This window comes from Python bivittatus, unplaced genomic scaffold (assembly GCF_059951505.1).
Source record: "Python bivittatus isolate LINGU-HERP-01145 unplaced genomic scaffold, Pbiv_v1 ctg000480_np1212, whole genome shotgun sequence".
Taxonomy (NCBI): domain Eukaryota; kingdom Metazoa; phylum Chordata; class Lepidosauria; order Squamata; family Pythonidae; genus Python; species Python bivittatus.
Window position 1 is genome coordinate 18,412,657 of NW_028277075.1, and position 25,997 is coordinate 18,438,653.

General features: G+C 32.7%; 1 protein-coding gene across 3 annotated transcripts in view; it reads left to right on the forward strand.

The window, feature by feature from the left end:
• The window catches only part of NOVA1 (NOVA alternative splicing regulator 1), a 148,035-nt gene that overhangs the window by 4,738 nt on the left and 117,300 nt on the right, over positions 1-25,997 (forward strand). For 2 of the 3 annotated variants that reach the window (XM_088145409.1, XM_088145413.1), the window contains exon 3: positions 6,926-6,973. The exons of the other annotated variant lie outside the window; for it this stretch is intronic. In XM_088145409.1, the coding sequence (XP_088001535.1) occupies positions 6,926-6,973 (48 nt within the window). The remainder of the gene's footprint in view (positions 1-6,925; positions 6,974-25,997) is intronic. 3 annotated transcript variants of the gene reach the window in all.

Here is a 25,997-nt window from a genome sequence, read left to right on the forward strand (position 1 = left end):
AAAGCTGCTTTGCATTTGCTGATTGTTTTAAGAGATATGTCTGGGCTTGAAAATTAGTTTAAAAGGCAATTGTGAAAATAATTGAAAGAAGCATCAGGAATGTTTCATTTTTGCTGTCTCGCATTTTGAAGTTTATCATTGTGTTTGGATATAGATGTTGTGCTTAAGTATTTGTGATTTTATATAGAGATATGTGTAAGTGAAATTCCACTACTGAAATGTTTTAAAATGTTGATGATACAGCTTATATAATCTTTGATAAGCATGAAGGACAATATATAGTTCACATAATGTATAGATAGTAAGAAAATAATAACTGTTCTGAGATAATAACTGAGCTGCTAAATTGAATTTAGACACAATAGTTTAAATGTAAACCACATATTTGTATGATCCATAAAGAGGATATCTAATTAGAGATGATAAAGTGAAATAACAGATGCTATGACTGGCAATGCAAATTTGAAATTATATTCAACTTAAATATATACTATGAAGCAAGATTAGACTTGTTTCATAGTATATACTTAATCTATCTGCTACTTTACAAGAATGTTCCCCCTAATTTAAATCAACATTAAATGTTTAATTGAACTGAATCCTGAATGCTTATGCAGACATATATACTGAAGCTTCAGCTGGAAAACAGAAGCTTTGCTTATATTTAAAAAAATACAAAAGGGATAGTGAGAGGTTTACCACATTGTGTTCCTGTGTGACGTAAACACATTCCCTTTGAAGGAAATGATAGCATGGAGGAAGCTTGTGTAATCTGTAACAGGTGTAGATGTTATAATTGAAGTTACACTATAGAGCGGCTTTTGTAAATGATTGATTTGGTGTACATGAATTAGATTGCTACCTGTTAAGAGATGGACACATGTGAGGCACTCAGTCATTACTTAAGCTAGAAACTGTTTCCCTTTTGACCATAAACCTGAAAAATCTTCTCAACTTTAAGCATTTTTCAAGCTGCCAAAGTTGGGCTTATTTCAAACCAAATTTTAAGCTGCACTATGCTAATATTAGGCTATACTTAAATGAAAATGGGTATTCATATTTCTAAGTATAAACTTTCAATTAATGTATTAGATTTTTATGTAACTGAATAATTCTGTACTGTGCAATAGTTTTAATATGATTGTTAGCGCTATAAATGGTTGATACTTAGTTTCATAGTTGTTGCTTAAATATTTAAGTATTTTATATGTGTAATAAACTTATGTAACCCATAATATATGGCTTGTATTATATTCTATATGCGATAAATAGTGATTGCAGTAAATAAAAATAAGTATTTAAATAATGCTTTTAAATACTTCTGAGGGCTGTTTTTTAAAAAAACACTTTAACATAAGCATTTTTAAATTACTCTATTTTCTCATCATACAATTTTCATCCAGAGTTTAAATGCAATTGGCCAGATATTCAGAATGATTACCATTATTCAGGCATATAGCCGAAGAAATTGTTAATGACTGTTTCCTACTGTGCTAGTTGTCTCCAAATGAAGATTTTCAAGAAATGACATGATTGAATATTTGGTCATTCTTCTTGATAAACTGTAAATAGGTTTGACATTTTATTGCTTTCTGTATGATAAATTAATAGCTTTATTTCTTGGAATTAATCTTTGTGTAGTGCAATAAGTATTTCTTCTGAAAACTGTTATAAATGTTCTTGTGTATATGTATGATCCTTCCTGTCCTAGTTAAAATAACAATTATGGGAGAGGGAGGCTTGGTCTATGTCCTACTTTGTAAGGAATATTCTAAATTACTTGATTTTAGTACCTGATCTGATACCAGCGTAGTATGAGTGGGTTTTAAGAAAATTTGATAAATTATGTCGAACAATAAATTGAAGTGCTGATATGTCCCATTAGATGCTTCATCTTAAATACATGCAGATACACACGCAGACACATGGCTAACTGTATGTCAGTATTTCTCTGAGGTTCATAATCTCAAACTAATCAGATGGAAGACCTTTTTAAAAATGTTGTCTAGCACAAAAATGAAAGCTCTTAAAGAATTTAGAAAATAAAACTGGTTAAAACAAATAGTATCAAATCGTTTATCATGATTTTATTTTTAAAATGTTTGTTAAATGCATAATTAAGATAGAAGCTGAAACTTAAAAATTCAAGACTTACGCATGAAGAGATTGTATAACTTGGCAGTCTAAGATGCTTGAAGATGTATTCCAATGAAGATGTCATTTTGCATAATGGAGCAACGGGATTATCTGTCTTTCAAGTTTTTGCATTTGCTCTGCCTTTCCTCTCTTTATTTCAGGATGTTGCTTAAATAAGAGAACATTATTACAGTTGTATTGATGTTGCCAACCTACTTGAGAACTGATTCATAAAGAAATAGTTCTGCTGAATATTCATACTGGATCATTGTGGGCCTTGTGATCTGCAAAATTCAGTTATTGTCCTTTTACATCTATATGTCCAACCATTGAATACAAGCTATTTAAAGGTACAATTCTCAGCTGTACAATTTTTTCTTTTTTACTTTAATAAAAAAAAAGTCTGGTTCTAATAATTCTAATTTTGTTTTTTTTTTGGTATTAACTGTGATTCTATAAGTTGTGGGGGCAGCTTGATTTACTTTTTTGTGTGTACAGAATATTTCTGTGTATTGGGCTTTTTTTTTTTATCCAATGGAATTTTACCATTTCCATTAAATATGTTTTTTAGCTGTTAGGACTTAACACTTACAGGGGTTTGGGACTTACTAATTGAATTTACTGTTCTTGGAGGAGAAAAGCTAGATTCTGTCAGTTCTAAGTTGAATTGTGTGTCTTTAAAACATACATTCTTTTTTAAAAAGTCTGTTATTTATAAATCTTGTTATATTTAGAGTGCAATCCTGACTGCATAGGGGCCTGATCTCTATTTATGGGTATAATATAAAACTTATCTTCTAGTAAAGTGTGCAAAGGATCGTAGCCTTATATATAAATAGTGCTAGAAAGATTAAAGTATCACCTAATTAACTGTTAATTCTTGTTCACCTTTCAAGCCAATTAAGCTATCAATCTCTATGAATTCCTGAAGCATAATTCTTCTTAAATCAAAATACTATATTCTGAGTATGAGATATTCTGCCAAGTTACGTCAAGGAAGCTCAGCACAGTGTATTTATATGCAACTAAACATTTGGAAGTGATTTCTAGTGGAATGTGTTTTGGGATTAGATTATCAATGAGTATAGTTGGAAAATTTCTCAAAGTTGCCTGTCCATTTTGCAGATGTTACTTATCAGTATTGAGTTGTTGAAATCTGAGAATGACAAAACTGTGAAAGAAGACACATACTTAAACTAGGTTTTTAAATGTTAATATTTATTTATTAAATTTCTATTTCAACACAGTCGTAAGACTTAGCGGTACATAATTACATGGTTAATATATGTATTCTGTTGTTGAAAATCAAGTAGTGGTTTTTGTTTTTATTAGAAGGGGAGATATCCAATTTAGGATAAATCTTTATTCTGTTTAATCTTACTTGTTTTATTTAAAACACGTTCTTTGTTAGTGGTAAAATGAATGTAAAAGCTCAGTGCAGTAGCACGTCTGCATAATAAGTTATTTCAGATAGTACTTAAAACTGATATCCTATTTTTAAGAAAGTTACATTTCCAATATAGAAATACAAAGTGGTATTTCTCTTGATGTAAATAGAATTTTAGTAATATAATTAGGAGAATGTTCATTAAAATAAGAACCATACAAAGTTAATTGTTCAAAAGTTTCATTTTTCTGTTGTATGTGTGTTTCTATATATATTTATACGAAAAAAAATTGTCTTGAAGTGAGCGAAGAACATTTCTCCTTTAACTTTTTCCATGATGAATAATTTCCCAAATACCGCAGATTTCAAATAAATTAGTTAAAAAATAATTTAAAAATCACTCTATTCATTGGTCTTTTTACCTACATAAGTAAGTATAGGAGTGCAACCTAATTCTTACCATGGTTGGAAAGGAAATAATTTATTACTGAATTGTTCTTGTGTGTCAGGCTGCCTACTTGGATAGCACAAATTATTGTGAAGTTGAGATTTAAATGAGACTTTTGTGTAATTATTACCTTTATTTCTTCTTTGGCCATAGTTCTAATTTAAACAACATCTGTAGAAACTTGACAGTGTTTGCAGTTTGCAGCAGGTGCAGTTGGAGTTCTAACCATTCTGAGAAAGAGTTCAGTTTGTTTTTATGTATCAGCAGTCTGGTGGGAATGAATGACTTGGTAGACTTGAAGGTTGTCAGTTGTCCTGTGTTGGAATGCTGCAGGTAATTGGGCTAGACTGGTGGGAATTATGGCAGTGTACTTCTCACGTTGCACTGCAGCTGCTGTTGATCTTAATTAATCTGACCCTTAGAGGCTGCAGTGTCATAGCATAAAAGCCAGTACATACTACAGATTTGAAGTGCTGTTGTCATGTACTTGTTTTAAAAACAGTTTTAAAATGGCTGATCATTTATATTCAGTTTTAATTGCGATAAAGGCAAATGTTTGGGAAAATTCTTTTTAGATATATTGCAAGATGTGTTCGTACATTTGGATAGGTAATTTGAGCATTCTTTTGTTGAGTGAAGTTCTGTTGAAATCAGTAAGAGCTATTTTGAAGTATGCCTGGCAAATGCCAGAATACAATCATATCCAATATGGAATACATTTCTGTACATAGAAGCGTTTTGATTTATATAATATTTACATCACATTTAGATAGAAGTGATATATTTTTATTTTACTTAATTATTACTTGGGATTTAGTTTGGTATATATTGCATACATATGTACATGTCTTAAAATTAATCATTTTGTTGCCTGAATCTGACCAAAACTGTTCTCCACACTGAATGCTATTCTGAAAAATTATATATCCAGTGTAAAATATATTTGTCAATGTTAACTTTTAACACAATTTTTAGTAGCATAGATATAAACCTACAGGTTAATTTTAACAATTCAGGTAGTTGAGGTTTAAAACTGCATAATTTTGACCTTTGAATCTTAGGACAGCATGACTCAGCTTCATCTTTTATTTTGTTTGGGCAAATATGGTAGACTGTCAGTTGCAGCTTTCCTTAATGTAATTTGTATGTTGCCAGTTTCAAATGGCATCACACTTACTGAACATTATTGCTATAATGAAACTCATTTTAGTATTCTTAAGAATGCTAGATTCATTTAGTATTGCTAAAATCTTACATGAGTGCCAGTTTGGTGCAGTGGTTAAAGGGACTAGGCTAGAAAATGGGGGACTGTGAGTTCCACTCCTGCCTTAGACCTGAAGACCGCTATGTGATTTGGGGTCAGCCACTTTCTCTCAGCCATGAGAAGAAAGCAATGGAAAACCACTTTGAAAAACTCTACCAAGGAAACTGCATGGACCTATCCATGTAGCTCTTCGGAGTCAATGTCATTCTATTATTTAAAGCATATAGTGATTATGTCCTCAGTTTTTTGTGTTACTTGATTTTATGTGGTCCCTGTCATCTATTTTCTACTGTATTCTGTATGGCCTGTTCTGTCAACATGGATGTATCACTCTATCATGATTAATAGACAATATTTTAAGATGTAAATGTATGCATGTTTTTTAATTTATATTTTCATTGGCTAGTGGTTTATGTTTACGGAAACATGATAAACATGTAACCACTAATGAGATATTATCTTGTCAGTTTAACTTAGAACATACCTTTATTTATTTATTTATTTAAAGAATTTATATAGCCGCACAACTCAGACAAAGTGACTCTGGATGGCCAAATGAACCCTCCCAGAACAAAAACAAACTAGAAAACATCAGCAACCAAGATAAAATACCCCGTAAGATTGTTTATCAACATACGTCCAGAGAATATATTATGAGGCAGTAGTTCCACATATTGATACTACTGGAGTTTACAAGTTTGTTATTTAAAAAGCTCCTAACAAACAAACTAGAAAACAGAGCTTTATTAGAGCATTCAGGGCTGGAGTTCAACTTATTCTTAATGGATAGTGCCTGCATCTTTTTTACAATTAATTCAAAAAAAGGGAACATTCAGAATTAATATTCTGGGTAATCATGTATATGTATGCCATGTACAATTTGAGTAGTAGCAACTTTAAGATACAGTTCCATGTGCAAAAAAATAAATGCAACTTTCATTGTTATATTGGATGTAAGTAACAGTAATGTGAATGAATGCTATGCTAAATGTAGTATGAGGGGCCTTCATATTTGCTGCTTTATGAAGTTCAAGTAAATGTTTGTCTCAAGGTTCAAAGTTACAGGTTTCAATTCTTTCTGAAAGCTGCAGCTCTATATTCCCTTCTATATCCTCTCCACTGTAACTTTTGGTAAAGCAAAATGTGATATAATAATAGCTGCTGTTGTGGAAGTATGGGTGCCTGGAATGACATCACACTATCACACATGCCTTAGGTATGGGCAAGGGAGCTGAAAAGTTCTTGTTTTGGATGGTGATCATGCATAAGTAGCTACAGTGTAGTTCAAGGTTAAGACTGTTATATAGGCAAGTTAAAATATCATTTGTGGGAGATAATGATTTATTATTGTAGGATCTCAACTATTCAGATAAGCTAGTCTCAGTAAATAATAATCAGCTTTAGTTTTGAAAATGGCAATAAAACTAATAAAATGTTCACTTATAATTAGTTGAATCAAATATTGACTCTTCTTATGAAATTTTTGCATTTGTTTTCACAGCTATTATTATTATTAATAATAATAATAAAGTACTTTATAACCAAGGAATCTGTAGTAGATGAAATATTTCTGTTCTTCCTTTAAAGCAGGTTTGTCCCAATAGAATTCAGAGTGAAAATGCTGCATTAGCCCTCTCCCATACTGTCATTTTAATTCTCTCTCTTCCATCCCTTACCCCCTAATCTACAGGTCTGCTAGTGAAAATGTTCAGCTGGACAAATAACAACTTGGGGGCAGGTATGACTATATATAAATGAAAAAAGGTCATGATTAATTATTTTAATACACTCTGTCAAGTGCTCTTTTTAAATAAAAGATAAAAATCATTATTATAAAATATTGAGATATTTAATCATTATTTATCTTGTCTAGTTTATAAAAAATACTTGGTAGAAACAAGTAAATCCTGTTTTATGGTTTTATTATAATGTTTTGCTTATTATTACATTAAAATAATTTGCTTCATTGTGCATATCTGTGAACATAAGAGGAAAAGTGGTAGCTTTTGCATCATATGGTTCTCTATCATTTCCAAAACTATTCAAAGGGTCTCCTAAGTCACTGGAATGCACTTGGAGAAGAGCAAGGGTTGAACTAAGAAAGGAAAGGTAGTCAAGTACTGACTCTCTTCTACTCATAGAAGCCTCTGCCAGATCAAAGAGCCTTCTGTGAGCTGAGAAGTAGCACTAAATACAATTCAAGGGGTTGTTTCTGAATAAGTCTCCATGTTTCTACCTGTATTTGTGATCAGATAAGCTGGTGGGTTTAGTTTATTGTATAATGGCCACGAGTGGGGCCTTCTCAACACAATGCCCCAGTTATGGAATTCTCTTCTGTGTGAACCTCAGTAGAGGCAGACTGTGCTTCAGATTGTTTATTATTTTGCTTTTCTGTTTTTAAAAATCAAGTTTATTTCAACTTATGTGTTAATGTTCTTAAGCATTATTGGTTTTGTTGTGATGGCTTTATTTTTTAGAGTTTCATTCTCTTATAAATGGTGCTGGGTTGCTCTGAGAGTATGAGAGTTGTCAAAATAAACAATTATATGTAATCATAACAATCTGTTAGACACGGACAAACAAAAATTTAACTCTAAATTTAACATTTCCTTCTTGGAAATTTACACTCTGATCCAGAATTCTCAGCACATTGCAGCACATAGCTGACCTTGTCTGGGCTCAGAAGGGTTGGGACTAATTAGTACTCTGATGAGAGACCACCAGGGAATACCAGGGCTGTACATTGGACTGGTTACTTGAAGGAGATATTACAAGAAGGCAATATGAAACTGCTTCCAAAACAAGGCTAAGAAACTACATGGTTAGGTTGTTGTAGATCCGAAGTCAGTCAGTTTGAGGGCATCTTTATTGATCAAGACAGTAGGATTAGTGATACATGATTTCTGATTTAATCCAGTTGTTTTATAATTTTTGGCAATTTCAGTTTTTATTCCCATGAGATTTAATTTCATTTTTACTGTAATAATGCTTTCTGGTATGATTCTGCATTTTTAAAAGCTTAATCAGGAATAATTTTTTAAAGATCCTAATTAGAGGAGAGAGAACCAGTTTAGCGTAGTGGTTTAAGGCATCAGGCTAGAAACTGGGAGACCATAAATTCTAGTCCTATCTTAGGCGCAAAGCCACCTGGTTGGCCTGGGCCAGTCACTCACTTCTAGCTCTAGGAAGAAGGCAGTGGCAAACCACTTCCAAACATCTTGCCAAGAAAACTGCAGGGACTTGCCCAGGAAGTCGTTAGAGGTCAAGGCTGACTCAAAGTCACAAACAGAGAAATCAGAAGATATTCATAATTAATCTCTATTAGAATAGGATGCTGCTGCAAGATGAAGGCCTCTTGATCTGACTTAAAACTTTGCTGAATGGAACTTGTATATGAACACTGCAGAAGGGTATTCACTGTATATAAGAACATTAGTGAATAAATTAGCAGTTGTTCAAAAATCACTATAATAATAAAAAAAAAAATTCTGGGAAGGATTTTATGGAGGGTCCAGTTAGAATTCCATAGTCCTATCTGATAATGTTCTATACTTGTATTAAACTTTATGCTTAGTTATAATACCACCAAAAATAACACTTCTTTGATGCAGTGCTTTTAAGAAATGCTTTTACAACCAGAGGACTATAATTTTCAACATAACATATTATTTTAATTCTGTTTACCAGTGAGGATTTCTAGGCAGCTACTGTTGCTGCTATCCTTGCACTTACTTGATGATTTCTGTTTATAATGACTTCAGCAGAATTTAGTATGAAGATTGGGTCCACATTTTCCCTTTCTTCCATCTCTCTCTTGGATAGTGCTTTTCCTTATTTCTGTGGCCCTTTTTTCTGTGTTCACTCAGCCTCCACAGCACTATGTTCAGAAATTGGTTAGACACAGTACATCACCAACTATACAAGCACAGAATGCCTGCTCAGAGCCTGCACTTATTGTGTGAGGCATGGTGCAAGAGGCATAAAGGCAGGCATTCTCTATAAGGATTTCTTTTCTTTGAAACAGTTTGTGAGCAAGGATGGCTCTCAGTCCTATGGCCTTCTGAAAGTTTCTGAAAATTTGACTGTTTTAGAAGGTCTTTAAAGATTGTTTTATCACTTTCTTGGAGAAGATAGATGAATAGTTGAATACTGAGTCATAAGTTCTAGTGAAATTAGAGCCATTCAAATTTGAGCAATCAATCAAATACTATTATAATATTTTATTACTATATTTATGATTAGCAATAGTGTTTTGTTGAATCATAGAATCATAGAGTTGGAAGGGATATTAGAGATCTTCTAATCCAACAGGGAAGGAATCTTCAGACCGTTTCAGACACATATCTGTCCAACCTTTGTTTGAGAACCTCCAGTGATGAAGTAACTATGACACCAGGAGTCAGATTGTACCACTGCTGAATCACTCTCATTGTCAAGAAATTGCTCCTTATTTCAGGTTTGGATTTCAAGATGGCTATTGTATCTCCCCTTAATCTTCTTTTCTTTAGAAGTTTATATGTTTAATACCCAGTTCCATTAACCATTCTTCATAGGTTTAACGTCCTAGTCTTTTACTGTCTTTATCACTCTTCTCTGTACCCTTTGCAGTTCCTTAGCATCCTCCTTGTATTGAGGCAACCAGAACTAGACACAGTATTCTAGATGTAGTCTGACCAGTACAGCATAGAGCAGAACTATTACTTACTGTGATCTCAACATTATACCTCTGTTGTTACAGCCCAATATTGCATTGAGTCTTTTGGCAAGTGCAGTCTGTCGCTTTGTTCATGCTTAATCTGTGATCTACCAAGATACTCAGATTCTTTTCACAAGTACTACTGCTGATCCAGGTACTGCCTATCTTGTACTTGTGCATATGATTTTTCATATCTAAGTGCAGAGCCCTACATTTCTTGCCATTCAACTGCATTTGTTTTAGAAAATGTCCAATGTCCAAATAAATTAAGATCATTCTGAACCTGTCTTCTAAAGTGTTAGTAATCCTCTTGCAAGCTTTGTGTTGTCTGCAAATAAACATCCTTTCTATCCCCTTCTCTAAGTCATGTATAAAAGCGTTAAAAAGTACTAGACCCAGGACTGAACTCTTGAGGTACCCTATCATTTACCTTTCTCTAGGTCGACATAGATCTATTAAGGACTCTGCATTGAGTATGGTTATTCAACCAACTGTAAATCAATCTGATAGTGGGACCATCCATCTCACATTGTTCCATTTTATCAAGAAGGAAGCTATGGTCACATTTATCAAATGCATTATTGAAGTCTAGTTATATTAAATCCATCAAGTGCCTTTGGTAATATAGTTAGTTTGTAAAAAAAAAAAAAAAAGCAGTAAAATTTGTCTGGTATAATCTATTTTTAACAAACCCATTCTGGCTTCTAGTAATTGCTAGTTCCTTTCTAAGTGCTTGCAAACCCACTGCTTGATGATATTTTCTAGTATTTATGTCAAGTATTTATTTTTTAAATAGAATTTATGTAAAACTGATTGTATTAAGTTGCCAATCTCATCACAACTCTGGGTTGTATACAAGTTAAAACAACATTCAATATGGTAAAAACTGAAAGAATATGAAAACCTGTGGACTAAAATACTAATGCATTGATAAAATTTCCCTCTAGGACACACACTACTAAACTTAGTGCCTGGTGAAAGACCGAAATCTTCAAGGTTTGTTTAAAAGGCAGGAGGGTCAGCACGTTGGGACAACTTCAAGGGAAAAATATTCCAGAGGTCAGGTGCCAGGACAGAGAAAACACACTGTCTGGGTCGTATCATATGACACTGTTTTAAGGGTGGGACCTGCTCAGTTTGTCAGAGATGTTACTGGATGGCAGAAACAATGGAAGAAGGGTGATCCCTCAATATGGTTCAGTGTTCTTTTCTATATGACTTGGAGTCCTTTAGATCGATTGATTATGTGCAGTCAGGTCATTGTCGACTCTACTACAGACTATATCTGCAGTAATCCGTGTCATAATTGTCATCATCATTATCATCACCATCATCCTGCTCTACCTTTTAAAGGATTTTTGTTTGTGTGTGCCTTTGAATGAGTCAGTCTTGAATCCTGGTGACTTCCTGGACAAGTCTATGCAGTTTTCTTAGCAAGATTTTTGGGAATAGTTTGCCATTGCCTTGTTCTTAGGGCTGAAAGAGAGTGACTGGCCAAACTGTCTCTCAAAGGATTTGTAGAACATGATTAATATACAAAAGTTTTGGTTTTTTTTCCTTTGTCTCCTGTAATTTTTCAGTGAGGCTATTTTAAAGGCTTTTTATGTGTGGAAAATATTACATTTTAGTTATTCCTGTTTGCTGAAGTGAAAAATTCCATTATCTTTAAGCTCTGCTCTTTCCTTATACTTATTAGCTCATGGTGGGCAGAAGGTAGTTAACAACTGCAATATAATGGTATGTCTCTTGTTGAGTTCCATAGATTATCAAGATTTTTTGACTCTCATTTGTTTAACAATAGCAGTAATAAAATATCTCTTTCCTGCTTCTGCCCCCACCGCAAACAATTTTAACACTGCTAAAATGAAGAAAATCTGAGATAACTGGGATAGATTATTGCATGGAACTGTACATTCCATTCTGTGAAAATTAACATTTAGGCTTTAATTGGAGGATGGAAGGTTCTAGCAGAAAAATGAAACTGATACTGCATGCTTAAGGTCTGCTTATCCATGAATTAACCTCTGTTGAATTTTTTTTTGAAAAAAATAAGTATATTGTAAAATACCACAATCACTTTGAATATTCAGTAAGTTTTGAATTATGCCCAAGAATATGATTTATTTATATTCAGTATGATTGAAATTCATAAACGGGATGAATTCTATAAGGAAACAATGCTAAAGTTGTGGGATTGTTTTTCCCATGGAATTACCTAAGCAATAGCTTCCTGGATTTAAAATTATATATTACTTAGGTCAGGAGAAAGCTATATATTCTATGATATTGAATAAGAACTATATGTAGCTTTCAATTTAAAGGTGTAATCCTGTGCCCAACGAGCACAGATGAATTAGATGATGGGAAGAAAGCTGAATTCTGTGCTAGATACCATTAAAAAAGGGGAAAAAAGTTAAACTGCTACAATTGTAGTGCTTATACAAATCTATGATGTGGTTGCATTAAGAATACCATGTACTGTTCTGATCTTGGTTCTTGAAGGATTCTGTAGAGTTAGAAAAATTGCAAAAAAGAAAACTAAAATGATAAGGGATCTGAATCAACCTTCCTATAAGAAAAGGTTCTAGTATTCATGGCTGTTGGTGTAGAGGGGAATGTTATTATGCAGGAAAAAGAGAATAAATATTTCTCCTGCGATCTTGGGATTGTCAGGGTTAAATTGTTCTCTAGTATATTTGGGGATGGGGAAGCCCTTCACATATGTAAATAAAATATAGAATTTACCACATCAAGATGTAGCAATGGCTACAATTAGGTGACTTTAAAATGGATTAGCTAAATTAATGGAAGATAAATCTCAGTAGCTACTAATTGTGAGGGATACATGCTGCTTCCAAACCAGCATATGCTGAGTATAATTTGGTTGGAAACAATAATACAAAGGAGTGATACCTGCTGGACTGGACAGATCTTTTATATGGTTCACTAGGGTTGAGTCTTCTTAAATCCTACTACTGCAGTGCAGTATAGACTAGGGATTAATGATTAGAAATATCAGAATTAAATGTGAATTGGTTACTGGGATTTTATAGTAGTTCTAAAGTTTATTGAATACATAAAACAACAAGTTAAATGCATATGCCGGCGCAGTATATATGCCAATATCATGTTCACTGCCTACAGAGATATGACTTTTGGTAATTTAAACAAAGGGGTCGTTTTTTGGTTGGACAGGGCAAGGGAATGAAGTATAATATTATTGAACAAGATTTTTATTGTTTTAAAATCACAAAAAAGATATTCTGGTATATTAAACTGTAATATTTTACATATATGTAACAACACTAGAAAAAGATGCAAACTATATTCTTTCAAAGCAATATATCTTTATTTATTATTTGTATTTTAAAGCCATCTGACTCTAAAAAGACTCTGGGCAGTTTACGATGTGTACAATAATTTAAGTATGCAATATTTAAAAATACATGATTTAAAGAAACATGCCTGCCCAGACAAAACCACATAAATGACATTCATTTTTCATTTATGACATAAAAAAATGAAAAAAGTTGACCAAACCTCCACAAACACCCTAATCCTTAGCCTGGGAACACAGCCAAGTCTAAAGAGACTTCCAAAACGCTTAAAGAGTAGGGCCATATGTATCTTTAAGGGATGCTGTTTCATAAGGCAGGGGCTATAACAGAGACAGTACACTTTCTTAATTTCACAAGATGACAATATTTAATTGAAGGGATCTGAAGTCCACCCACTCTGCCTGAATGTATTGGACTGGCAGAAGTAATTGAAGATAGTTGGTTCCTCAAATAACCAGGCCCTATGCCATGAAGAGCTTTATAGGTGATGACCAACACTTTGAATTGCACCTGGAAGCTAACTAGTAGCCAATGCAGCTGGTGAAGCAGTAGTGACACATGGGGATAATGAGGAGCTCCCATTATTGCCCACACCACTGCATTTTGAGCCAGCTGTAACTTCTGGATGGTTTTCAAGGACAGCTTCATGTAGAGTGCATTGCAGTGGGCCAATTGTGAGGTGTCTAGGGTATGAGTAACCTTCCCAGTTGAGGAAAAGGTGCAACTGGTGTACAAGGCAAAATATTTATTTATTTAGGTTGGTTGGTTGGTTGCACAGTCAGCCAGATGTTTAGACTGGATTTGGCATTTTTATCCACCTATCAAGTCCTTCCCAAGGCAGATGTTGTTTGATGGTGTTAAAGGCATCGTCACAGGATATAAGCTATTCCAAGTAAAGCTGCCTTTTGTAATTGACTTATGATGATTTTATCAATGCTGATGGCCTTCAGGTGGTACTCCAGATGTTTTGGGATTGCACCTAAGTAGCCCATTACTATTACTACCTTTATTATTATTATTGAGAAGGAAAAAAAAAACACATAGAAAGTGCTTTAATAAAAAAGTGAAATACAAATAAAGAAAAAATGTTAATGTGTCATTATAACAGTAAACAATTACAATTCTATATATACATGTCTGATGCAAATATTATTCAAGTATGTATTTATTTCTAGTACATTTATATGACTATTATTTTTTTTAACCTAGTGTACAAGGTGAATTTGTGCAAAGGTCCTCCTGGCCGTAGCTGCCACCTATGCTTTCAGCAGGAGCTTTGAGTCCAGGAGAGCCTCGAAGTTGCACAATAGTCTCAAATGGGAAAGTACAACTGCATCCAAGACCAAAGATGAAAATGTTCCAGATTAGGGAACTGAGCCAGAATCACTCAGTCTTGTCTAGATTGAGCCAAAGTCTGTTCCTCCCCATCCAGAATATTCCTTTGAGCTCAGAGGCAGAGCTTATATAGTGGCTCTTGCCTCTCAGCTATCCAAAGCTGATGCTTTTTCAATTTGGGAAGGTTCAGCTGTAGCCTTAAAAAAGAAAAAAAAAAGTTTTAACAGGGAAGTTTTCAGATCTGAACAATCTAAAGCTGGGGATCTCTTTACCATTTTCTTGCTGTGTGTAATTTTTATAGAAGGCATTTAAGGAATAAATACAAGATAAAAAAACCAGTTATGAGGGCAATGGATGCTGATTCTCTTTCATTTTTCTTAGCTGGTCAGTTGCTATAAAGGAAGTGGACTCATTGGATTGCTTTTACTAACTGGCTTCATAATTGTTTGGTAAAGAACTAAAACAACCATCAGAAAGCAAAGCATATCAATGATAGGCATGTCATACAATAGTTCATACTGCAGACTTCAAGATAGGCTAAGTAATTTTACAATTAATTACTATTTTTATTCTTATTTCTACTGAGAGCTCAAAACTGTTGGGCACTTAAACCTTGAAGTTCCGAGAGTAGGAATGTTTTTTTTGCACTACAGTATATAAATCTATATTTCATAATCACAAGAGTGCAACAGTGATCAGGGTAATATGTTCCCCAAATATTCACTTTTCATTTGAAAATAAAATACATGTGATTGTTTCTATAAACATATGTGTATTTTCTGGAGTTATTATATTAAGTGTTTGCAATGATGCCAAATGTCTTAGAAATGCAGGGGGGGGGGGAACACCAAGATATCTAGTTAGAATAGATATCTTAAATTTTAATAGTCACGAGGGCCAGGAGCAAATCAAAATACAGGACATAAATTAGCTAGTTTGTTTTAAATGCTAGTAGGGTTAATTATGCACTAATACATAAGGGACAGTTGGATAACAAAGCAGTGTTGTCAGAACAGAGAAATGGTTCTGTATTTATTGTGCACTTGAATGTCTCACCGCTTAATATTTGCTTTCAGTGTGAGTATTTGGAGTGTATAAGACTGCAATACTTTTTAGATTGTTTTTGCCATTTATTTGGTCTTTTTTTAAAAAAAAAAATCTATTGGTCTAAAATAGATGGAGATCTTCTTTAGTGCTTGACTTATATTTAGTAAATGTGTATTGTTTGAGTATTTAAACATTTTGCCAATATCTTTCAAGCAGCTAAATATATATGATTAGGAAAAAAAAACAAATGAAGTAGATTATTGCAGTTTGAATTTTATGCTAAGCACATTAAACATTTTGTTTGGAAATTATCTTATTAGATATTTTTAAAAAATATTCTAATTCTTGAAAACCGAAACTATACTTTCCTATTAGTATTTAGAGATACTCCAGCAAAAAAATTAAAAAAATTCACATTAGGAGAAAAGTGCCCATTTCAGATGCTAAGTTAATAACAAATGACCCCAGTATTCTTCTCAAAGTATTTTTTGTGGAAAAAAATTCCCAGCAAATAGCACTGAGAAAAGCATCACATTGTTCCTTTCTTTCTACCACTATGGTGGTATTTATAGCTATGAAAATAGTTAAGATTAAGATGATCACTGTTAATACTGTAAGACAGTTATCTGTATGGAATTAGTATCTACCTTTCTGAGTTGATTGTTTGCGGCTAAGAAATGGGTATGTGTGTGAAATTTAAACTGTCATCATAATGGCAGACTGGCTTCGCCTTTTAGGTGTTATGAAATGTTTGTAAATCTTAACAGGATTTGTGAGTTTTACTATCATTTGTTACCTCCCTAAAACACAGTCTTAGCATTTAATATATATTTATGTATATTTAACATACATTAAAAAAAAAGTGTGCTTGTGAACATTAAGGACAAAACAACAGAACAATGCTCATTCTACTTAGTACGTTTTCACAGTGGTTAAAATAAGGCATTTCACGGTTCCCTGTATTTGATCTTGCATGATAAAGCTTATGAACAATTGATTACATTTGTAAATGTTAATTATAAATGGAGGACCACTGAATCAGGTTATTCAAATGTTAATATATGGTATCTCAATATTCACCACATAAGATTTGACATTCATTTATTTTTACAACATATACATCACCAAACAAGATTCCAGGTGGCTTGCACTTATTAAAAATGCATTAAAATAATAATAATTTAAAAGCTAGCAAATTTTTTAACTCTAAGGAGCATAGTGAAAAGTATGGTTCATATGCACCAATATTTATAAATTAAATGCAAGTCTATTTTCTAAAAAAAATTAAACATTTGGCATCAATGATGCCAAAATGTGCATCATAATGTCATAAGGAAAGCTCTATACTCTCATGCTTGTATCATGACATTACAAGCAAGAGAGTAAGGGGCAAAGTTTGTCTCACAAAGCACATTTCCTTGCTTGCCCCTCCTGCGGAAGCTTATGCAATATAATGAAGAGATATTTCTTTAGATAAAAAAATGACCTTTTTCCATCAGATTATATTTCAATTTTTTTATATACTTGATGTGTTACTACAAGTTGAAAAACATTTAGATGATAGTAAAATATGCCCCCCCCCGGTCATCTTGAATGTTTTTTAGTATCTACATATAGGGTTGTTTTATAGTCGAATTTTAATTGATTAATTAATTTTAATTATTTATATGGTATTGTTTTTTTAATGGCTTGGGTTTTTGGTTTTAATTGTGAGCCGCCCAGAGTCACCCGTTGGGGGAGATGGGTCGCATACAAATTTGATAAATAAATAAATAAATAAATAAATAAATAAATAAAATTCCTGTTTGATTACAGAAATTGTATGTTTTTGGTAGTTTAAAGCAGGAGTGAGGATCTCCAGACTCTACAGATGAATTCTCTACATCTTTAACTAGTATGGTCAGTGGCCAGGAATTCTGGGAGTTGTAGTTCAGGGAATGTGGAGGAATATTGTTTCCCTTCCTACCTCTGAGGACATGGTTGGGAAATAGATTGTCTATTCATTTCTGTATATGCAAATATCACCTTTTTCTGATGAAAAGAGACATCCAAACACAAGGCTTACAGTAATTTAAATGACTCAATTTCCTGTTCTTTAATTACCTTTCAATATAAGCACATAAAATATCTTGTATGACAGCCAAGTAATAATTAGATTTATGGAATGACAACTGTTGATGTTCAAGGATTTTTTTTTCTTTACCAAAAATCTTGAAACAAGTGATCAGAAAATATTGAAGTGATTTGTCATTGACAGCTCTTCATTTGTTGTATGTATATGAAGTATTTCGGTTCTCAACTCTTTAATCTTTTGCAAGAATGGTTTGTAGTTCTTGGTGTATATGTGAAATATGAGACTTATCATGTAAGTTGTGAAATCTGTTGTAAAATTAAATGTATTATTTTCATATATATTGAGTATAGGCCTGGCACTATTATGCTGTGATTAAACATGACCTTATTTAAACAGCAGTGTTCAGAACTGATGAAGTAATTGGCCCAGTATGCACAAAGTGTCTCAAAGGACTAAGCAATCAGGTCTGTAAGCAGATAAAAATAGAACAAGAAACTACAAATATGGAATGCTTTCAAGAAATGTATAAATAAATTCATTGGACAACAGTTGTTAATATTTTTCATACTACTAAAATATGAGTTGTAAGAATTAATATAATATAATGTGAAATTAAAACTCTTTATATCATTCATATAAAAACATCTTTCACAGTTAATGTAAGCTGTATTTCTGGTAAACTAGTAAGCTTTGCCAAAGAATGTAGCTTTATCTGATAGCTAAGAAGACTATTAATTTCTATCTGGCAGTTGTAAAATATGATGACATAAAATTCCCATCAGTAAGATCTAGGATTTCCATTCAACTCTCATAAACTCTTATTCTAAATATGCTCTGTTCCTTGCCTGTGTAACTGTTTGTTGTACCAGATTTAATTGGCTATTATTTGATTACTGTACCACAGATTCTTTGCCAAATCTGTTAGAAATCAACCACTGTAATGAAATGTAGGTTTCAAACTTAACATCACCTAAGTTGATATATTCTAAGTTATGATTTTTAATGTGATGTGCAAATCTAACTCCTGTATACTATAAATTATTATTTATTTGTTGGGATGGTCTCACACATCTTTAATCCATAATAAACCAAAAGTAAAACATTGTGGTTTAATATGATATATGTGTTATATTGTGTTTTTCCTTTTTTAAAATGATTTTTATATAAAAAAATAATTGTAATAGTAAAAACTAATACAAACTAAACTTAAAGAGAAGAGAATAGGGAGAAAGAATAAAAAGTGCAAGAAAAAAGAAAGAAAAGTGAGAATATAATAAAGAAAATAAATAAAGAAGTGATTTCCAACCCTCATCACAAGGATAAACAAATTCAGTGGCTCTCCACCTCCTATAAGATATACTTTATTGATTAGTCAGCTGACCATATCAAAGCACGGTCTTCAGCCACAATAAGTTACAATAAAGTGAAATACAATAAAATGAGATAAAATAAACTACGGTGAGATAAAATAGATAAAATATAATAAGGTAAGACATATTAAGGATAAAAAAGTATACTATAAAGTAGAACACATACTGTGTTCAAATTTTACTATTCAATTTATTATATATCTCTGCACTCTATTTTACTTTATACTAAGTTGAATAGTAAAATTCGAAAACAGTATGTGTTTAGGTGAATTCATCACCCTTGCATGCAACCCCATTGTATTCTATAAAACATGTTCTCTGTTGGACAGCCCTGACTATTAACTTAGCAGTACTAGTGACTACATATTTATTTGTGCCATGAAGGAAATGATAATCTTTTGTTAGAGTCCCAATATATGGTTCTGTCAAGTAGTATCTGTAAGAACTGTAAGGTTACAAACAAATATAATCCTATATCTCATCCCATATCTATAGACAATTCCATAAAGCATCAACTTTTCAGTCCAAACATCAGCAAAAAGGGTTGCCAGCTTTGTAACAATATTACTTATTTTAACTTTGATCAAATAAAGTAACTTTATATTCTTTCCTTTTACTTCTAACAGTCTTAAACTTTAGTTCATTCAAATATTGTAGGGTTTTATTTCTCTCCAATTCTTCTTTGTCCCATTATATTATAAATTATTTCAAGACTTTAACAAGCCTCTTTTGTAAATCCAGTAAGAAAAAGTCATCCAGGTCATGCTTTAGGTTTGTCATTTGTATTTCCCTTTTGATTTTTAAAACATGAGCCAGTTTTTTGTTTTTGTTTTTGTTTTGTATATCCAGTAAAGCATCCTTTTCCAAGTTGTTCTCTCAGTCTTTCATTTGTAAATCCACTTTCAGTAACAACTCTATGTTGTCAGACAAAATTTGTTCTACATCTGTCATTTCTTCAATAATATCTTTTGGGCGTAGTCTGCGTATAGAGGCAGACCTCATTACTGATACTGATCATATTGTGGCTATTAATTTCTGGCTCTATTCTTCAAAAGTCTCCTTTAATATTTTCAGTGTTATAGTGTTTTCATCATTTTGTAAGTCCCAGTAAATAAAAGCTGGCTTGTATTTTTTTTTTTTTTTCCTCTGCTTAGGAACTTTACTCCCCTCTAGTGTTCAGTTTCTAAAATCATAAAATTACTTATCTTTGTTATATCTTGCAATAACCAAAACAAATCTTTCCCCACAAGAAGCTGCTTATTATTTATAATTAATTCCAAAATCTTATAACATCAGTATTCCAAATTTATCTGCATCCTTAATCAGTTTATCACTTTCTTAGATCAAAATCTTGTTTAACTTTTTGCTGTTTGTTTCAAATTCTTTAAGTTATTAAGCTTATAATTAATTTTTATTTTATTCAAAGTTGAAGATAAACTCACCCAATGAAAACTTTTCAAACTTGTCGTTCCAAAGGTCTCTAATAGCTTTAAGATAGTTAATAGGCAATTCCTGAAAGTAATTAGAGGTTTGCAAACTTAGTGTCCTTTAAAAGCGACCGAGATGGCTAATCCCTTTGTCTCCCAGAGCTCAAACCTGCGGAAAACTGCTCTCCTGTGGTTTCTTCGTGAGGAGCAGCTATCCAGAGCACATATCAGTGATCTCCCATCCTCTCCTTATCTGGAGAGGTTCCAAAGAATTGGTCTACTCACCAGTTCTTTGGTATTTGCTGCAGTTGTAGTTTCTTTAAGAGAGCCATCTTCAATTTGCCACACCTCCCCCAGAAGTCAGTTTCTCTTATATTGTCTTATCCTAATAGAATAACAAAGGATCTAAGAACTTATTTTTGCTATGCCATGAAGAGGCAGCCATGAAAACATGCAGAATTACAGGTTTTACATATGATAAAAAAAATATTGCTTTCAGGTTTTAGACCCCAAATCACATGCCTTTTGTCATATCCTGTGTAAAAAGAGTCATGAAACATTGGGGGGGGGGGATAAATAAATAAACTGCTACCAAATTCATTTTTCTTGCTATTGGAAACAAATGTAATTATGTTACACCATAACAACATAAAATTGGTTCAAAAGGGAGATCTGCACACCTGTACAAAATCAGTGACTTTTTAAACTCTAAAATAGATTCAGTATAATATTTAATAAACAAAATAAGCAACATCATATATTAAGATTGCATGCTATATAAATGTTTGAAATGTTTTCCTACTAGCAAAAAGAATTAAATGGTAATAATGGACTAGAAGCAAATCCATTAAACAAACAATACTCCAGCCACAACCATAATTTGATATTCTGGCTATTGGGATAGCCACAGGTTCTTGGTTTTGATGCCATGGAGTACTGGATTTAACAGATGGGTAAATGTAGGGATGAAATAATATGCAAGTTTATGGCTTCTTATTAATTAAATCAGGGCTATAGCTTCTTATATGTGTCTCAATTTTGATTTAAAAAATCAATACTGTATGTAGAGATTTTGTTAGAATGCTTATTAATAGGTTATATCCTTACATTATTTAAATTTTAATAGAACAAAAGACACTTAAAACTGTTAACGTAAGCATTTTAATATTATGTGTATTTGTTTTTTAGGGAATATATAAAATATTAGGTAGAACTCTGAATCTGTATTTGAATGGTATTTTTATTTTTATTTTTATTTTTGTAAGCCGCCTGGAGTCACCATGAGTGAGTTGGGTGGCCATATAAATTGTTTAAATAAATAAATAAATAAATAAATAAATAAATAATAAATAAAATATAAAAAGTTATTAAAATTAATGAATATCATAAAAATGCATTTCAAAGTTTTTTCCTACTGAAAAATGTTAGCTATAAAATGAATTGCTTTGTTTTAGATAATGGAGATCGAAACATGTTTGAATATTTCTTTCACATTAGAGTGTTTTGCATAAGAAATTGGTGTGCATGGGAAAAATTAAGCTAGCCTTGTAGCCTTGTCATTAAAACACTAATTTTTAATGTACAGGGTCATTATCTTTATATTAACGTGGGTGTTTGACTGTAGAACAATAAAACACTATGGCTGGGGTCCTGACTTTGGTCCTATCAGCAGAAATACCCTTAGAATATTATAACTTGTGTACTGTAGTGTGAAATGACAGGGATAATGAAGGAATAATCGTCACTGCATCTAGAATACCTCTAATAATGCTCAGCTTTCTGGCTTACATATAGTTTGTTTATGTCATGGTCTATTTGCTTTGTAATAAAAGTTTATTCTGGTTGTTTTGGTTTTCATGCTGGAAATTCATGTCATAAGAAATCATTCTGTTACAGTTGAAAAATTACTTCAATAATGAACAGAGAGTAGTTGTGGTGGCTGTGGCTTCCTGAGATTACAGAGTTTCTGGAATAATATTCATTTTAGTTTCCCATTTATTTTCAATAAGTAACCAAACCACTAGCCACTGTATGTAATTTCTAGTGGGAATTGCTGTTTAATGTGATTTTAAAAATTTTGTTTAGTAAATGTAATTGAACTTTGCAAACGTATTTGTCTTCATGATTGGCACTCTTCCTTAAAGGGGCTTATGATATAGCAGTTTTAAAATAATGTGAATGGTTTACAAGTATTAGAGTAAATGACATACCCTGATTTTAAATATCAAGTTAATAATTATATGTGCACTAATATCTTGTTATGACATATTCTTATAAATATTATTCCTATTTCAATTATATATAACACTTTTCCTGATAATTTGTAAATAAGCTTTTAAATGTTGATGCTCATGATTTAACCATGGCTTATAGTATACTAACAAAGCATTATGTGAAGTATTTCACATGGTATTTGGGGGATTACTTATGAAAGAGGGTGTTTCAGATGTTTAAGAGCACAATATTAAATTGTTAATGCTACAGATTATAGCATTTGACCCATGTTAAAAGCAAACATACCAGTACAGCAGGAATAAACAATGTGTTTTCCAAATGTTTTGAAGTTTAACTGCAGGCCATTTATGAGAGTTTTTATTCAAAATATCTGGAGGGTACAAAGCTGCCCAGTCCTGTAAAACAGTTTTTGGTTTTCAGGGGTAATAAAATAGCCTTTTTATTAAAAAAAAAATTAATACTTTTTTTTTTTGATGTGCTTTCAAATCAATCATGACTCCTGGTGCTTACATGAACAACTCCATGCAGTTCTTGGCAACATTTTTCAGAAGTGGTTTGCCACTGCCTTCTTTCTTGAGTTGAGAAAGAATGATTGGCCCAAATCTGGTTTTCTGCCTAAGGCTGGATGAAAACTCACAGTCTCCTAGTTTCCAGCATAGTGCCTTTAACCACTACACCAAACTGGCACTCATTTAATACTTAGAATTGTTAACATTATTATTTTTTCCTTCTTCTTCATAAGAGCAGTTTTCTCTTGTTGATGTTAATTCACATAGATATTATCTGACTTTCTTCTGGCCCCTGGCATCTAGATATAACACTGGTAATAGAATAATTTAGAAAATATTTGCTTATGGAATTTCAATCCAAGTTCCATTTCACACGAAGCTGCTTGATGCCAAAACCAATGATACAGCCGCACAAACTTTTCCAACTACTAGTGTGGTATCACAGCAAATATATCAAGAATATTATGTAATGAATGGTATAAATCCCTTGTAAAGTGAATAGAAAACAAAAGGGGTTAAAGGATAAAGAGAGAAATACTGTGCTATCAAGCGAGGATTGAAAGATAAACTTGTGTATTCTGAATATGCTAATGAGGTAGAAATTGTATTAGATCTATAAGAATCTTGCTAAACATTGACATGATGACTAGAATGTCATTCAAAAAGAAAGCAACAAATCATAGATTTGATTGATTGCTATAGTTAAAGCTATTAAGAATTTTTGTAAAAAAAAATTACATTTACCATATTATTTTTAAAGTTATACTTACAAACAGTTAATTTCTGCATAACATATAATTTATTGCTACATTTTATGGTTATTATATTATTATATACAAAACTGCCTGCATTTAAGACAAAATCATTTATATAAAGCAGTGTTTCTGAAAAGGTGAATTTTAACTCTCTAGGGAGAATTCATAATTTTCATTTTCCTCCAGTTACATGAGCAGAAGGAAATGGCCTGAAGGTGTTGAGAACTTCACTTATAAAATGATAATATATATGTAAGGAATATGTTTGACATTTACTGACATGCAGGGCCATGAGTTTTCAAACAGTCATGAGTGTCTTAATATGAGTATCAATGAGAACACACTAATGTTTCCTCATGATTGGTTTTCATTTCTTAGTATCATATAACAGGTGGCAGAAGAGAATATTGGGAGCATTCTAACTTGAATACTGACTTGTATTTTGCAAGGATCAATCATGAAGTCCAGTAGCAGTGATTCCTCTAAAACAAACTCCAAAATTATCTATGAAGTACTAGGGTTTCTCAGCAGGTTGAACTGATATGGGAAGGTTCCTGTACGTTATGAATTGTATTGCTATGGCCATAGATTTCCCTACTTCTTGCTTAATCAAAGAAATTAACATTAGCATTAATTAAGAAATGAAATTTCCCAGAACCCCAAAAGTGAGAGACAAACAGGTTTTAGTAAATTTCTGAAGAAAAGAAGCATATACTTCATATAATATTGCAGCTGTTTGTAGTCCTGTTTTTGTGGGTGTTTCTAAATGGGGCTATTTTGTAGTCTTATTTAGGGGATTTTAAGTGACATTAAGTGACATTCAGTTTGTCTCTTTCCTGATGCTTTCCTTCTTTCTTTTTCTTGTCACAAAGAAACCTTTCCATGAGGGAAAGATAAAATGGCTGCATTTATTTATTAGTAGTGTAGGTATCATTCATCAGAAACAATTTTTGATGTAAAAAGACAATACTTTCATGTGGTTATTACATTTTAAGATAATTTAAATGTGGACTCAAAAGGGAAGTTTTTTTTTTTTTAATAATTGGATTCCATCATAGATTTTGCTTTATATATTCCACATGCATCTTCATTTAATTTTTGTATCTTCTTGAACTGAACAAAAGTCTAAATCACGAGAATAAAATTTTGGGGTTGGATTGGATAGTTTTAAAGGAAGACTTACAGTCAGGTCCAGAAATATTGGGACATCGACACAATTCTAACATCTTTGGTTCTATACACCACCACAATGGATTTGGAATGAAACAAACACAATGTGCTTTAACTGCAGACTGTCAGCTTTAATTTGAGGGTATGTACATCTAACTCAGGTGAACAGTGTAAGAATTACAACAGTTTGCATATGTGCCTCCCACTTGTTAAGGGACCAAAAGTAATGGGACAGATTAATAATCATAAATCAAACTTTCCCTTTTTAATACTTGGTTGCAAATCCGTTGCAGTCAAGCACAGCCTGAAGCCTGGAACGCATAGACATCACCAGACGCTGGGTTTCATCCCTGGTGGTGGTCTGCCAGGCCTCTACTGCAACTGTCTTCAGTTCCTGCTTGTTCTTGGGGGATTTTCCCTTCAGCTTTGTCTTCAGCAAGTGAAATGCATGCTCAACGGGATTCAGGTCAGGTGATTGACTTGGCCATTGCATAACATTCCACTTCTGTCCCTTCAAAAACTCTTTGGTTGCTTTTGCAGTATGCTTTGGGTCATTGTCCATCTGTACTGTGAAGTGCCGTCCAATGAGTTCTGCAGCATTTGGCTGAATGTGAGCAGATAATATTGCCCGAAACACTGCAGAATTCATCCTGCTGCTTTTGTCAGCAGTCACATCATCAATAAATACAAGAGAACCAGTTCCATTGGCAGCCATACATGCCCACGCCATGACACTACCACCACCATGCTTCACTGATGAGGTGGTATGCTTAGGATCATGAGCAGTTCCTTTCCTTCTCCATACT